This window comes from Saccoglossus kowalevskii, chromosome 21, assembly GCF_978046115.1.
Source record: "Saccoglossus kowalevskii chromosome 21, keSacKowa6.1, whole genome shotgun sequence".
Taxonomy (NCBI): Eukaryota; Metazoa; Hemichordata; class Enteropneusta; family Harrimaniidae; genus Saccoglossus; species Saccoglossus kowalevskii.
In genome coordinates this window covers 18,631,928-18,646,835 of record NC_140661.1, presented here as the reverse complement: position 1 = coordinate 18,646,835, position 14,908 = coordinate 18,631,928, and the positions used below count along the sequence as shown (strand labels likewise).

At 35.1% G+C, this 14,908-nt stretch overlaps 1 protein-coding gene across 3 annotated transcripts; it reads left to right on the top strand.

Annotated features, from left to right (window-relative positions):
- The first annotated feature begins 748 nt into the window (after positions 1-748).
- LOC102803802 (mitochondrial thiamine pyrophosphate carrier-like) lies at positions 749-13,833 on the top strand. Of its 3 annotated transcripts, none has more exons than XM_085494861.1 (7): positions 749-1,001; positions 2,256-2,348; positions 3,271-3,401; positions 4,300-4,449; positions 5,986-6,168; positions 8,971-9,154; positions 10,478-13,833. In XM_085494861.1, exons 3-7 carry the CDS (start codon positions 3,273-3,275, stop codon positions 10,792-10,794), a joined length of 963 nt encoding a protein of 320 aa, XP_085350987.1. In that variant the 5' UTR covers positions 749-1,001; positions 2,256-2,348; positions 3,271-3,272; the 3' UTR covers positions 10,795-13,833. The 3 variants fall into 3 exon arrangements, with proteins under 3 accessions (XP_085350987.1, XP_085350988.1, XP_085350986.1); XM_085494862.1 differs by lacking the exon at positions 2,256-2,348 and adding an exon at positions 2,157-2,203; XM_085494860.1 differs by lacking the exon at positions 2,256-2,348 and adding an exon at positions 2,157-2,219.
- The last annotated feature ends 1,075 nt before the right edge of the window (positions 13,834-14,908 follow it).

The following is a 14,908-nucleotide window of genomic DNA, read 5'->3' as shown; positions in this document are numbered from 1 at the left end:
CTCTGACTCGGCCTTCCCTGTTCTAGAGTAGAGAAAGCGTCGAATCAGGGCCTTGTGGATTAATTCTCATATTTATATGATGGGATATGAAATACGGTAATCGGCAGCAAACCTTCATACTAGTATTTTAGAAAATAAAACGTTGTAACACGTTTCTCGTCTAATATGATAAGACCTGTAGCACGAATAAGGGGCGTAATTTAATGTAATGTAATATAATGTAATTTAATTTAAATAAATAAAAAACGTAAATTCGTAACCATGGGCAAGGTGTAAAATGTAATCAGTATTTTATTCGTCCGTAATTTGTACAAAGATCTTATTTTTTGTAAGCGCATAAATTATTTGCCACATTGAAGATTCATTGAATGTCGTTATTCGTACGCAATTTACAATTTTGATTCTTAAACACAAATTATCAAATATATTATAACAATGTAAAATGTGATTAGAAATTTGCTTTATCTGTAAAGTGTAAAAATCATTTTTTTTTTACTTTAATAAATGAAACTTTCATTCTATTTCCTGTAAAACGTAAAATGTCTGTAACATGTACCACGTATCCCCCTTGCCCCACTATTAAGATGTTATTGAAATTAACATAGTAACATTTTACCATTCTCAAAAAGTGTTTCCTTTTATTTTTGAAATAAATTATTTGTACATAATTTCACGATAACGTAGTTGGATTGTCTCCATAGTCGCAAAACGGTCACGACCTCCATATTGCGACATAATTTACAAATGCTCGCCCCACGTTTTGCGATTTATAGCACAGTGCAGTTCCGTCGCATGTTACTGGGGCAGGCAATTGATTTTTAACTTCTTTTTACTTATCTGACATGACGTATTTTGTTGTAAGAAGAACTGTCAGCCACCAATAAGTATGTAAATACGACCAGGCATAGATTTATAAACCACAACTACGATTACGTTCGGCTGACAACAACCAGTTTGGCGAAGGTCACCGGCAAGCTGGTGAAGTCCGGCGACAGTGACAGGTATGTCTTTTTATTTTAGAGAGTTGGCTCAAAGTCTTATTGAAAACACGTTTTATTACAAATCTTTGAGTAGTTTGACAAACGTCATAGTATGTCCATTCCAGACACAATCGCCCAATATCAGTGTTCAATGTACTCGTATTTCGTTATGAACTTTCGCTATTTGTTGCCGTTGGTGGCGCCTATCATGAAAATGTTAACAGCCTCCAAAAACATTTTAGGTGCCGTACGCGAGCGCCGGTTCGAGTCACGCACGCAGTACGTATTTACTATAATTAGACATAGTCTTTACCTTGCCGTTTATTCGGTGTTATTTGCTTACTTTACTTCCTATGTCGACAGCAACTATGAGTTTAAAAATTATTTCTCAGTACTTATTCACTGTTAAAATGCTGTACCATTACTTTCACCATCCTACTACAGCCAGATCTGAAGGCCTTTGCCGCATTCTGGCCATGCTGTGTGGCGCGTATCGCGTGGACGGGTTTCACGTTCTCTGCACGTAATAAGCTCGGTTATTAAGCATCCTTTTTTGGGGATGCCCGGTGGCCGAGGGGAAGACGTGTAGTGGCGTGAAGCTAGGCGATTAGGTGCCGTACGCGAGCGCCGGTTCGAGTCACGCACGCAGTACGTATTTACTATAATTAGACATAGTCTTTACCTTGCCGTTTATTCGGTGTTATTTGCTTACTTTACTTCCTATGTCGACAGCAACTATGAGTTTAAAAATTATTTCTCAGTACTTATTCACTGTTAAAATGCTGTACCATTACTTTCACCATCCTACTACAGCCAGATCTGAAGGCCTTTGCCGCATTCTGGCCATGCTGTGTGGCGCGTATCGCGTGGACGGGTTTCACGTTCTCTGCTAGTAATAAGCTCGGTTATTAAGCATCCTTTTTTGGGGATGCCCGGTGGCCGAGGGGAAGACGTGTAGTGGCGTGAAGCTAGGCGATTAGGTGCCGTACGCGAGCGCCGGTTCGAGTCACGCACGCAGTACGTATTTACTATAATTAGACATAGTCTTTACCTTGCCGTTTATTCGGTGTTATTTGCTTACTTTACTTCCTATGTCGACAGCAACTATGAGTTCCAAAAACATTAGTTCTTTCATACGTACATCCAACGTGAATGTTTGAATTTTATATTTTTCAGATTTTGTTGAGACATCCAAAGTTTTCATTCTACCTTTTATGTCCAAAGTAAGTTATGTCCAAAGTAAGTTATAGTTTTTTTTTTTATTTTTCGTTATAGATGAATGATTTTGGTAGAAGTTTTTCAGATAAAGAGTAAAGAGATTTGTCACATATGTTGTACCGGTATATGGATGGAAGAATACATTTGCAGGTTAATTGGTTTGAAAATAATTTGGTAATATTCAAACAATTTGCGAGCCCAATTCAATAATGCATCACTACCTCTTACTATGTAGAGCAAATAGTTCTGCTCAAAAATTAATTTAAGTAAACAAAAAAACAAAACTTGTGCAGTAATAGTAATACAACATCACGTATGCACTCCATGATATGGAAATGTTTTGAAGTCGTGCTAACAATGGTTTTAATTGGACATTTAGGTGAATGTCATCACAGTGTGTGTTGCCAATTACCCAATTTTAAAATATTGGTTGCGCCTCTTATCAATGCCAGATAGTGGTATTGCACATGATGAGGCAGAAAAGAGGAAACAACGCTGGGCTTGGAAAGTTAAGAACATTATGTTATTTAAATCAGGGGGAAGCTTAGTTCAATCAAGGGGTCGGTAGTACTTGTTGGCCTTGGTAGGATTCACATGAACTTGCATTGGTTAAAAGTTTTCATACTTGACATTGTATCAAGGTTGGATGCATCTTCTCTCAGGTTCGCACATAAGGTAGAAATGGCATGAATGGTTACAGTTGTGTTTGCCATTGAAATACGTGGAAATGTAACGATAAATGTAAAACATAGTAAACAAACGTGTGTATAAACGATAACTATATTATACCGCAATGGTTAAAGCCACAATTTAAGTCGTCTCTCTGCGACATATTCAATGTGACAAATACAACGCATGTAAAACACATCGTTTATTTACATGTAATGAAAACACATGCTTGATGAGAATATCTGTCACGATTCTAGTTTTTGTTTACTTATTTATTTTTTCCACAACAAATGAATAATTAACCCCATGACGTAATGCTTTAGTTACGTTGATTGCGAACTACGCTAGAAATAATTGACGTATATTTTACAGTTTTGTGTGACTACGTATTGTGTTCTTGTAGGTATGGTTGGGTTTGATTCAGAGGCAAAAGGAACGCTATCAGGATGGGAGTATGCTACTGCTGGTGCTTTGAGTGGAGTGATTACAAGATGTCTTGTTCAGCCTTTAGATGTGCTCAAAATAAGATTTCAGGTTTTTAATTTTTTTTTTTTTTATACATTTGCATTGTTGATGTGTTTTTTTTTTTCATTTAGATTTCCAGAGAGTCATTAATATTTCAAAGTTTTGAGAATTATTTTGATAATTTTTTGAAAAAGAAAAAACAAATTTCAGCAATTCCAAACTAGACTAATTTTGAGTTCCATTTTTGCAGTGTTACAAATACCTGGTTGCTATGCTACCTGGTTGCTATGTTACCTTGTTGCTAGGTTACCTGGTTGCTATGTTACAGGAAAGGGGAATTGTTTTTCTAGCTTGTCATTTATGTTCATTTTTGATTCAGTTTTCAGTTTAATCCTCGGGGGCGGAGTTACGTCACCAGACGTTCCACGTTGCTAAGACGCGCACCACTGTACCATGCATTTCTATGGACTCTGTGTGCGCTGCTGTGGAACGCCGGTCAAGCCGGTGAAAATTCGAAAAAACAATACAAACTCAACTTCCAAGTAATCCCGAACAACCAAATTTATATATGTTATACACGTAGGGCTAATCTTGTTACACTGTTCAGAGGACTCTCATCAACCATCGCAAAGTACCGTTTTCTGCGAGTTTTTGGCCTTTGTTTTCACCGCCGCGGGTTGCCAGGCGGTGAAAATGCCCGGATGTCCGCCCCCGAGGATACACAATCTTGGCAGTTGTTATCAGAGATATATTACAATGATCGGGTATGTGCTGATACCAAGATGTTAAGAATTAGATTCAATTCTGATCCATTGAGTTTGTGCGAGTAATATTTTTCATTTTTTTTAGTAACATTTTCATAAACGTTTAATCAAGGGTAATATTGAATCCCAGTTCACTTTGCATACAGTACCAGGTGGTATTTAAACATACATCTCTATGCAAATTTTTGATTGATTTTTTATAGTTACAAGTTGAGCCACTAAGTTCTAAGTCTGCCAAGTACAGTGGTATGGTACAAGCTGTCAGAACTATATCACATGAAGAGGGTCTTGTAGCATTCTGGAAGGGACTTGTCCCTGTTCAATTATTGTGTTTTATGTTTGGTGCTGTACAGGTAGGAGTATATTTCATTCTGAACTATATTTAGGAATATTTATGGGCACTTACAACGCGCTGAGATACAGTGATGTTCATTTTTATGGTTACTGTGTGTGTCAGTTGAAAACATGCACCTCACAGCTTTTTTGAAAAAAAAAAATTATTATCATTAACAATCCCAAATGTAATGGAAATTCCAGAATAAAAATACCAATAAGTTGATTTCACAAAATTAATTGACCTGTAACTTGTTTCATTCTTGGCTAAATATGCTAATGTTTCATATCATATATATGTCATCTAGCTAAAATAAACTTATAATATTTTTTACAATTTCTGACTATCAACCAATTCATGTAATCATGTTCATTTAGGTTACAATTAAAAAAAGAAATCATCCTTAAAATGTGAATAATATTGCACCAAATACTGTGGAATACTTTATTTTCGCTGGAATTAATTTTCGCTGGAAAGGCTTTTTGGGCGTTTTGTATGTAATTTATTTTCACTGATTTTTGATGAGTTTAATGTGAAATATAGGAAGAAAAGTATATTAGCTGGATTTTATTTTCACGGAATCATCCTTTCAGCGAAAAATAGCGAAATTAAATTCCAAGCGAAAATAAAGTATTCTACAGTATAGTGTCTTGTAGTGTTCAAAATGTTACATAGCTAATTTGCATATCATTAACTACTTTTTGTGTATTACTAGTACCTTCATTTTTAGGAAGTTGGAAAACTTAATACTATTTATTATATTAGGTTGCACACTAACAACAACAAATGTTTTGTTCACCTGTATCCTATCTAATCAACATTGGGTGAGTGAAAATGAAACTATGTATAGGCAGGTTGTGTTTTCAAGATTTGTAAAAAGTTTTGAAAAATTCACTTATTTTTGACTATGAATCTGTGTTGTGTAAATGTGAATCATATCATCATATGTTTTGCTGATTTTGTTAAGTTAAGGACACATTATAACATTTAGTGAAAAACCCAGTCATTTTCTGGTATTTTTCATACAAAATGTTTTTAAACTATTAAAATTTATGTTAAAATTAGGATTTTCCATTAACTGTAAACAATCATTAAAGTGGCACCAATCAAACATAGTTTTCATTCTTGTAATCCCTCAAGGGTACTTTACTCTATTTTAGGAGGGTCTCAATTTCTGAAGTCTGATGGATAAGATTTCTCATGAACTGTATAAAGCCACCTATGATGCTTTCAGTGGTCAATGAGAGGCGTTTTCCCGATCAAACAAAATTGGAATACAAAAAAACGTGCATCATTAAGTGAATTGCATCCAACGAAATTATTTTTGTTACAACTTTGCAAAAATATTTATTTTAGTCAAATTCCAGGATGATATATGGTTTCTATTGTGTACCTATCCCACAATGCAATGCATATATGTACAGTATTATGCAAATTAGAGCAAAATTTGAATTCTCTTTGAACTGTCTTAAGATGAGATCAGCATCGCATATATCAAACAGAATGTGTAGCTTCATCTTATACATCCAGCTATCCATAATCTCATATCTTGCAGTTTCTTGCCTTTGAGCGAATCACAAAATTAGGAACTGGTAGATTACCATATCAATACACAAATGGACATTATAAACCGGTCTATCACTTTCTTTGTGGCGGTGTTTCTGGTTGTCTTGCGTCGTCGGCTTCTCAACCATTTGATGTTATTAGAACAAGACTCATTGCTCAAGGAAAACCAAAGGTGAGTCCGTCGGTTCAGTCTCAGAAAATTTTTCATATTTATGATCGACTGCACAAGTCTGGTAAAACTGTATTGTCGGGTAAATTTTGATTGAAGCCTTTGACATGGTAAGTAGTATGCATACTGTGATGAACACAACCACGGGATTCTCAAATCATCTGACTTGCTAATAGCCGAACAACATCAAGCAGTGTTGTGGCTTTAGTTGTGTTGACTTTTCATCTTAGATTGCACACAAGATTCTCTGTTCAACAATCGAAAATTGACTATATTACAAAAAATTTTATGATTTCTCTGATCACATTCAAACTTTACAAATACATCACACATTATTGATATATACGTAAGCACAAGCATTTCTTACATTTACTAATTCAAGATGGCCGAATGGCAGCCATTTAAGTGCAAAAAATTCATCATTCTGTCATTCCAGAACTGGATCATGTTCGTGCATGGACATATTTCAATCATTCATTGTAGCCATTTAGTTTTAATGAATTCCTTGACCAATCTCATTCAACATAAATGCCCAAAAATGCTTGAATAGACTGGCTCCAATCTGTATCATATCTGTCATATGAGTTTCGGTCATTATAGATAGACATTTATGTCTTGTAATCTGCTATCATACTACATCTACATCAATTTCAATTAACACATTTAAATAGATCATTGCTTTCTTCTGCAAATTGCATGAAATTGATCCTTTCATAATCAATCTTTTTTGTGTGATTTCAACAAATATTGCTGACTGGCGGCCATTTTCTTTTTTATGGGTTCCATGCCAGTTTCTCTGGAATGAAATTACCTTTTCTGTTTAATCTTAGTACATACCAGTACCAAGGGATACATCTTTTCCAACATTATTTTCGTAATTAATTTAATTAAAAGCATGGTCAGAGCTGTTTCTTGAAGATGACTGGGCCAATTGGATCAAAGTTGGTTTAATGATTTTATACATTGGGTTGCACATCCTTTTTTTTGTCATTCGACCAAATATGGTTGATTGATGACCATTTTTAGTCCCCGTTCGGACGTAGTCCGAAAACGGGGACTTATGTTTTGCCCTGTGTGCGTCTGTGCGTCCGTGATCACCTGTATCTCGAACATGCATGGACCGATTAAGTTCAAACTTCACTCATACATCACACATTATATGGGACATATGCACATGCATTTTTTTCATGATCCGATTAACGATAGCCGAATAGCGGCCATTTTAAGGCCGAAAATGCATCAAAATCGCATTTTTTCAACATTCCGGACCCGGATCTCAGTTATGCAAGAACAGATTTTGTTCAAATTTGGTACATACATTAAACATAATAGGACCTTGATGCACCTCATTTTTTTTTTTTGGATCGGGTTTGAAATGGCCGACTGGCGGTCATTTTTTTTTAAAGAATTCAGTTCTGGATCCGTATCTGAGACATGCCTGGATTGATCGAGTTCAAACTTCACACACACAAGGTACATCATGTCACAAATATGTATGTGCATTTGTTTCATGATCTCATTAACGATAGCCAAATGGCGGCCGCTTTAAGGCCGAAAATGCATTAAAATCGCACATTTTCACTATTCCGGACCTGGATCTCAGTTATGCATGGACGGATTTTGTTCAAATTTGGTACATACATTAAACATAATAGGACCTTGATGCACGTCATTTTTTTTTCGGATCAAGTTCGAAATGGCCGACTGGCGGTCATTTTGTTTTAAAGAATTCAGTTCTGGATTCGTATCCGAGACATGTCTGGATTGATCAAGTTCAAACTTCACACATACAAGGTACATCATGTTATAAATATGTATGTGCATTTGTTTCATGATCTCATTATGGATAGCCAAATAACGGCCGCTTTAAGGCCGAAAATGTATTGAAATCGCACATTTTCATCATTCCGGACCCGGATCTCAGTTATGCATGGACGGATTTTGTTCAAATTTGGTACATACATTAAACATAATAGGACCTTGATGCACGTCATTTTTTTTTTTGGATCAAGTTCGAAATGGCCGACTGGCGTCCATTTTGTTTTAAAGAATTCAGTTCTGGATCCGTATCTGAGACATGCCTGGATTGATCGAGTTCAAACTTCACACACACAAGGTACATCATGTCACAAATATGTATGTGTATTTGTTTCATGATCTCATTAAAGATAGCCAAATGGCGGCCGCTTTAAGGCCGAAAATGCATTGAAATCTCACATTTTAACCATTCCGGACCTGGATCTCAGTTGTGCATGGACGGATTTTGTTCAAATTTGGTACATACATTAAACATAATAGGACCTTGATGCATGTCATTTTTTTTTTCGGATCAAGTTCGAAATGGCCGACTGGCGTCCATTTTGTTTTAAAGAATTCAGTTTTGGATCCGTATCCGAGACATGTCTGGATTGATCAAGTTCAAACTTCACACTTCCGAAAATGCTTCAAAATCACGTATTTTCACAATTCCAGAACCGGGTCTCAGTCATGCATGGATGGATTTTGTTCAGATTTAGTACAATGTGTTGTACATATACAGGTGCATTTCGGTCATGATCTGCTTTGAATGTATATGTCACTTTAAGGTTGACAATTCTTTTACAATGCATTGATCTTCTCTGTTTAATATTCATAAGTACATTGACAAAATACCAAGAAATACACCAGTGCTTGCTACAGTACAGGATGTTAGGTAATAACAAATGCCGTCTAAATATCATACCATGATTAATAGTGTCAAAAATTAATTGAGTTTAGAGCATACATGAAATTACAAATTGTAAATTATTATATAATTGATTTCAGATTTATAGAAATGTTGTACATGCAGCACAGACTATGTACAGAGAAGAAGGTGTCAGAAGTTTTTATAGAGGGCTAGCGCCCTCGTTGTTGGAGTTATTTCCATATGCTGGTCTTCAGTTTGGTTTTTATACATTTTTTCAAATGCTTTGGGATAAAACGTTTAAAATAGAGCATCACGAAGTCGGTAAGTGTATTCTCAGGGACGGACATCCGGGCATTTTCACCACCTGGCAACCATCACAGTGCAAACAAAGGTGAAAACTTTCAGAAAACGGTACTTTGGGATGATTGTTGAGACTCCCATGAACAGTGTAACAAGATCACCCCTGCATGTTCAACATGTATAAATTTGGTTGTTCAGGATTACTTCAAAGTTGATTTTGTGCTTTTTTCTCAAATTCAGTTATTTTCACCAGCATGTGCAGAGCCCATATAAATACATGGTTCAGTGGTGCGCGTTTTAGCAACGTGAAACGTTCCGTGACGTGGTCCGCCCCAAGGATAATTTGGATAAGTGGTGACATGCTGTGAGCTTGAGTGTTTAACAAAAACAGAATGTTGTGAGCTACACACGATATTGATTTTCCTATCATAAAATGAAAAAAATTAGCTACCGATAGTATGTTTGGCATTGTTGTCATAAGCTATATTCATGTTATGGGATCTCGGCACATATTTTGTTGAATATTTTTAATCCTTTATTTTTGCCGGAGGATTTCATAAGTTATGTTAACGTTCCTTGTTGAGCTGTCAGTGTAAAACAAAAATGTCATCTTCTCTCCATATACTAATAAATGATATTTGGCATTCAACCATATCTTTCTCAACAAGCTAGCTGCAATCCCCCCCCCCCCGCCATGTCATATGAACCAAGCATTCAGACAGACAATTTTGGAACATTTGGTGTTTGGATATGTAGTATATATATTCTTTTTTCAGCATGTGCCAGTTTAGTCTCTACCGTATACTATTATCTTTTAGGTTTGAACAATGGAAACATCACAAAAAAGCTTCAAGACGAAATAAAATTAACATGCAATGACCTATTCTGAATATGCTTGGAGTGAAATATAATCTGCTTGTAACCAAAATTTAGACATTTAGAATACTAAAAATTCTAATATAACAATAATCAAAATTGATTATCGTATAGATTGAACTCTGGATAGATTGAACTTTGTTTTGAAAAAAAAAAACCATCAGTTTCCGAAAGCTGACTATTGTGATGCGTGCTCAAGTGAACTAATGCAGTTGTCAGTCTATTATACTGGTTCTGCTCATTCATTTTATCAAAACTATCTATAATAAGTCATATTTAGCGCATATGTGCATGACAACCACCGCCCTAGAAATTAATAAGTTCAGTTTTGGTGTTACTAGCAAGTATAATTTTCAAGATATACTTCATAAAACTGATCATGAGAACCAAATGTTAGTGATATATTTTCTCTCTTGGATTTGTCAGTTAACAAGGTTATGATAGTTCTGCTATGTTTATTTTATTTAGGGCCTTTGGAAAGCGCTGTATGTGGCGGTTGTTCTGGTATTTGCAGTAAAACTATAATCCTTCCGTTAGATGTAGTGAAGAAGCGTCTACAGATACAAGGCTTCACGCAAGCCCGTGCAGGTTTCGGTAAAGCACCTACCTACAATGGTGTCGTCCATTGCTTTAGCAAGATTATAAAACAAGAAGGACTGGCAGGCTTGTTCAAAGGATGGAAACCCAGCATTTTTAAAGGTGCTGTGTCCATTGGATTAACATTTTTAACTTATGAGCAACTTTGTAATGTGCTCAGACACAAACATTTAAATCAACAAGGATAAAGAAAAGAACATGGTGTCTATTTTACATTTTTCATTCCCTATTATTTTTAAAAAACTGTTTTTTTACCATGAAGCACATGATTTGGGTATAGCACTTAACCTTAAGTTTGCTGTAAAAACAAACAAAAACATTTACGTCTTCAAGTTAGCAGAATTGACTCACTAGGCCAGAAAAAAAAATCTGTTTCTTTTTTTTTTTTTTTTTGAATACTGAGCTAAGATGGAGGAAATTTGAGACAAGTGCGAGTACAAGTGCATTTTGGAATGCTTTAGAAGAAAAAAAACGTTTGAGGCGCATAATTCAAAATGATGCGCGCATAAACGAGAAACAGAGATATTTTTAATTTTTTAACCTAAGGTTTCTGGGAGAGCCGCCATCCTGAGCTCATTTTTGACGACACCCAAGTTTTCATCAATCCCATTTTATGCTAGACTTTAGATTCCATGATGTCACACTTAATGAGTTTTCTCACTTGCATGGTGAAATAGTTTTATATTGGAATTTTACCATTTAACCCATTTCTGGCATTCTAAGAAAGTCGAATCATGTGGTTAGGTACATATATTTTCCTAAATACCATATTTATCTCTTTTTAATAAATGATTGTATGGACAACTGTTTCAAATTTCTCAGGTTATACTGTATAATGACTAATATTCACTGGGTTTAAATTTCACTGATTTACCATTTTAGGCATATTCAGTAGGTTTTAAATTCACAGTTTTATCATTTAGATAATGTGTTCTTTGCTAAATTTTACATATTCACTGGGTTAAAATTTAGCGCATTTTCCAGTCAGCGAAATAAGCAAAATTAAAACCCAGTGAATAATTAAGCCTTTTACAGTAGTTACGTGTTTCTTATAGAAGCTATATTCAAACGTATTTTAATACACTTGAAACAAGCCTAGAATCTTTAAGACGTCAAATCTATTGTATGCCACTTCACTGAAGCCTAGCTACAATGCTAGTAATATCTCATTATGTAGCCTAGAATCTATGCAGTGTTCCACTCACTGTACACCACTCCACTAAAGCCTAGCTACAATGCTAGTAATATCTCATTATGTAGTCTAGAATCTATGCAGTGTTCCACTCACTGTACACCACTTCACTAAAGCCTAGCTACAATGCTAGTAATATCTCATTATGTAGTCTAGAATCTATGCAGTGTTCCACTCACTGTACACCACTCCACTAAAGCCTAGCTACAGTGCTAGTAATATCTCATTATGTAGCCTAGAATCTATGCAGTGTTCCACTCACTGTACACCACTCCACTGAAGCCGAGCTATAGTGCTAGTAATATCTCATTATGTAGTCTAGAATCTATGCAGTGTTCCACTCACTGTACACCACTCCACTAAAGCCTAGCTACAATGCTAGTAATATCTCATTATGTAGTCTAGAATCTATGCAGTGTTCCACTCACTGTACACCACTCCACTAAAGCCTAGCTACAATGCTAGTAATATCTCATTATGTAGTCTAGAATCTATGCAGTGTTCCACTCACTATACACCACTCTACAAATGCCTAGCTACAATGCTAGTAATATCTCATTATGTAGTCGACAATCTATGCAGTGTTCCACTCACTATACACCACTCTACAAATGCCTAGCTACAATGCTAGTAATATCTCATTATGTAGTCTAGAATCTATGCAGTGTTCTACTCACTATACACCACTCTACAAATGCCTAGCTACAATGCTAGTAATATCTCATTATGTTGTCTAGAATCTATGCAGTGTTCCACTCATTATACACAACTCTACAAATGCCTAGCTACAGTGCTAGTAATATCTCATTATGTAGTCTAGAATCTATGCAGTGTTCCACTCACTGTACACCACTCTACAAATGCCTAGCTACAGTGCTAGTAATATCTCATTATGTAGTCTAGAATCTATGCAGTGTTCCACTCACTATACACCACTCTACAAATGCCTAGCTACAATGCTAGTAATATCTCATTATGTAGTCTAGAATCTATGCAGTGTTCCACTTACTATACACCACTCTACAAATGCCTAGCTACAGTGCTAGTAATATCTCATTATGTAGTCTAGAATCTATGCAGTGTTCCACTCACTGTACACCACTCCACTGAAGCCTAGCTACAGTGCTAGTAATATCTCGGTATAATTCACATTCATGCAAATGTCACACATTCACACACACTATTAGTGTCTCGAGAAATAAAATACTCTAATGTTCATTGGCACTTGCTGAATGCTGGGTAATTTCTCTTAATCATGTAATTTCCACTGTTTATTTTTATGACATTTTCATTCAACCAATCAAAACTTTTACAATGATGTCATTGCCACACTGTATAAGCAACAATAGTTTTTGTTGGGTCACTACATAATGAAGTATATAAGTGATTATGTTCAAAACCGACTAGTTAGGAAATCGGAAAATTTATTGTATAATTATCACGGTTGTACAAGTAATAATCAAAATAATTGTGATGACAGTGAATGAATGCCACTGTGTTGAGACTATAAGCTCGAAAAGCAATTGACATCCCCCACAGGAAGTATTTGAATGCTTGCCAGTGCAGTTATTAATTGATGTTGCTGAAAAATGGGAAAATACCATCTGAAATTCTCTTGATGTATCCTGAATGTTAAAGCGGGGGAGTCGTCATCTGCGCTTGCGTCAGATGGTGTTATTATTGTCGCTTGGGACTCAATTCGTGTGTGCAGATGACAACCCTTCCGCTTTAAAATCAATACAATTAATTTGCAGTGCAAGTCTATAATCAAAAAATGAATCTCTATGAACACAAAAGTATTTTGATGACTGACACATTTCATCAAGTTAGCATATTTTGTGCAACTTCAATGTATCTTTCATTTTAACAATTTATTTTATTGTACATAAACCAAAATTAGAAATGTATTTCCTAGAAGAAAACAATAAATATTCATTCTATATTTATATGGAAGACATTGTATTTTTACTATTTGTATGTAACAGTACAATTATTTTTTTCAGTTCAACAAAAGTATTAAAAGCAATTTAAATTATTATTTGTTTTTCTCGACTCGTGGTGTGTATGTACTGTAAATGCATTAATTATTCACTGGGTTTTAATTTTACTATTTTCACTGATAAGTAAAATACGCTGAAAAAAAATCTATGTGAACATGTAAAATAACTATTGAACTCATTGTTTCCTTGGTATATTTGTGAACTTAAAACACAGTGAATTGCTCAAAACAATATAGTGAAATTAAATGCAGTGAAAATAAATGATTTCACGATACTTTATCATACGTTTTCCCTTTTGCGAAAAAGCCCAATATTACCAATGAGAAGTAACGATAAAATGCCACATTATTTTCATTGATGATGTCATCAGTTATGTGTGAGTGTTTTACTGAATGTACCAGTTATATGTATATGTATATATATATATATATATATATATATATATATGCGCGCGCGCCAACAAAATTTCATTTGTTCAGTCAATGTTCCCCTATCATAATAAAGTGACTGTGGGTCATTATTTACAATGTTATCTCAGTCAGGCCATCAAAATTATGCTATGGTTTACAGATTCAAGTTTTTAAAAAAATATACCAGATTATTTACTTAAAATTAATTGGATTAAAATTCAGTGACAGGTAGGTAATTGTGCAAATATCTGGGACTGCCATATTTGTCATAATTAAATTAAAACATGTCTGTTTACTTTCACTTTATTTTAATTTATTCCACTGTTAATGTTTTGTATTAAAGCAACATTTTGCAAGTCGGCAGAATTTTACTCACCAAATCAGATAAGGAATCCTTGTAGGAAACTTTTAAAAAGTGGTATTGAAATACATACCGGTATATACAAGTTTTGATTACAAGTGTACGTAAAAATAATCCCCCCTTGAACTTAAATGGTCAACCCCTTAATCTGTTTCATTGAAAAATCGTGTTGACCGTTACAATAAGGATTCCTTATCCGATTTGCTCACCACTTTAGCTTTACCCAGCCTCCAGCGTTTGGAAACTGAATACCAGATTTGAATATGAAAGGCGATTCCACTGAATTATTTCCAATCTGAATATGTATGCTACTTAGATAACCGTATTACCCACAATTCA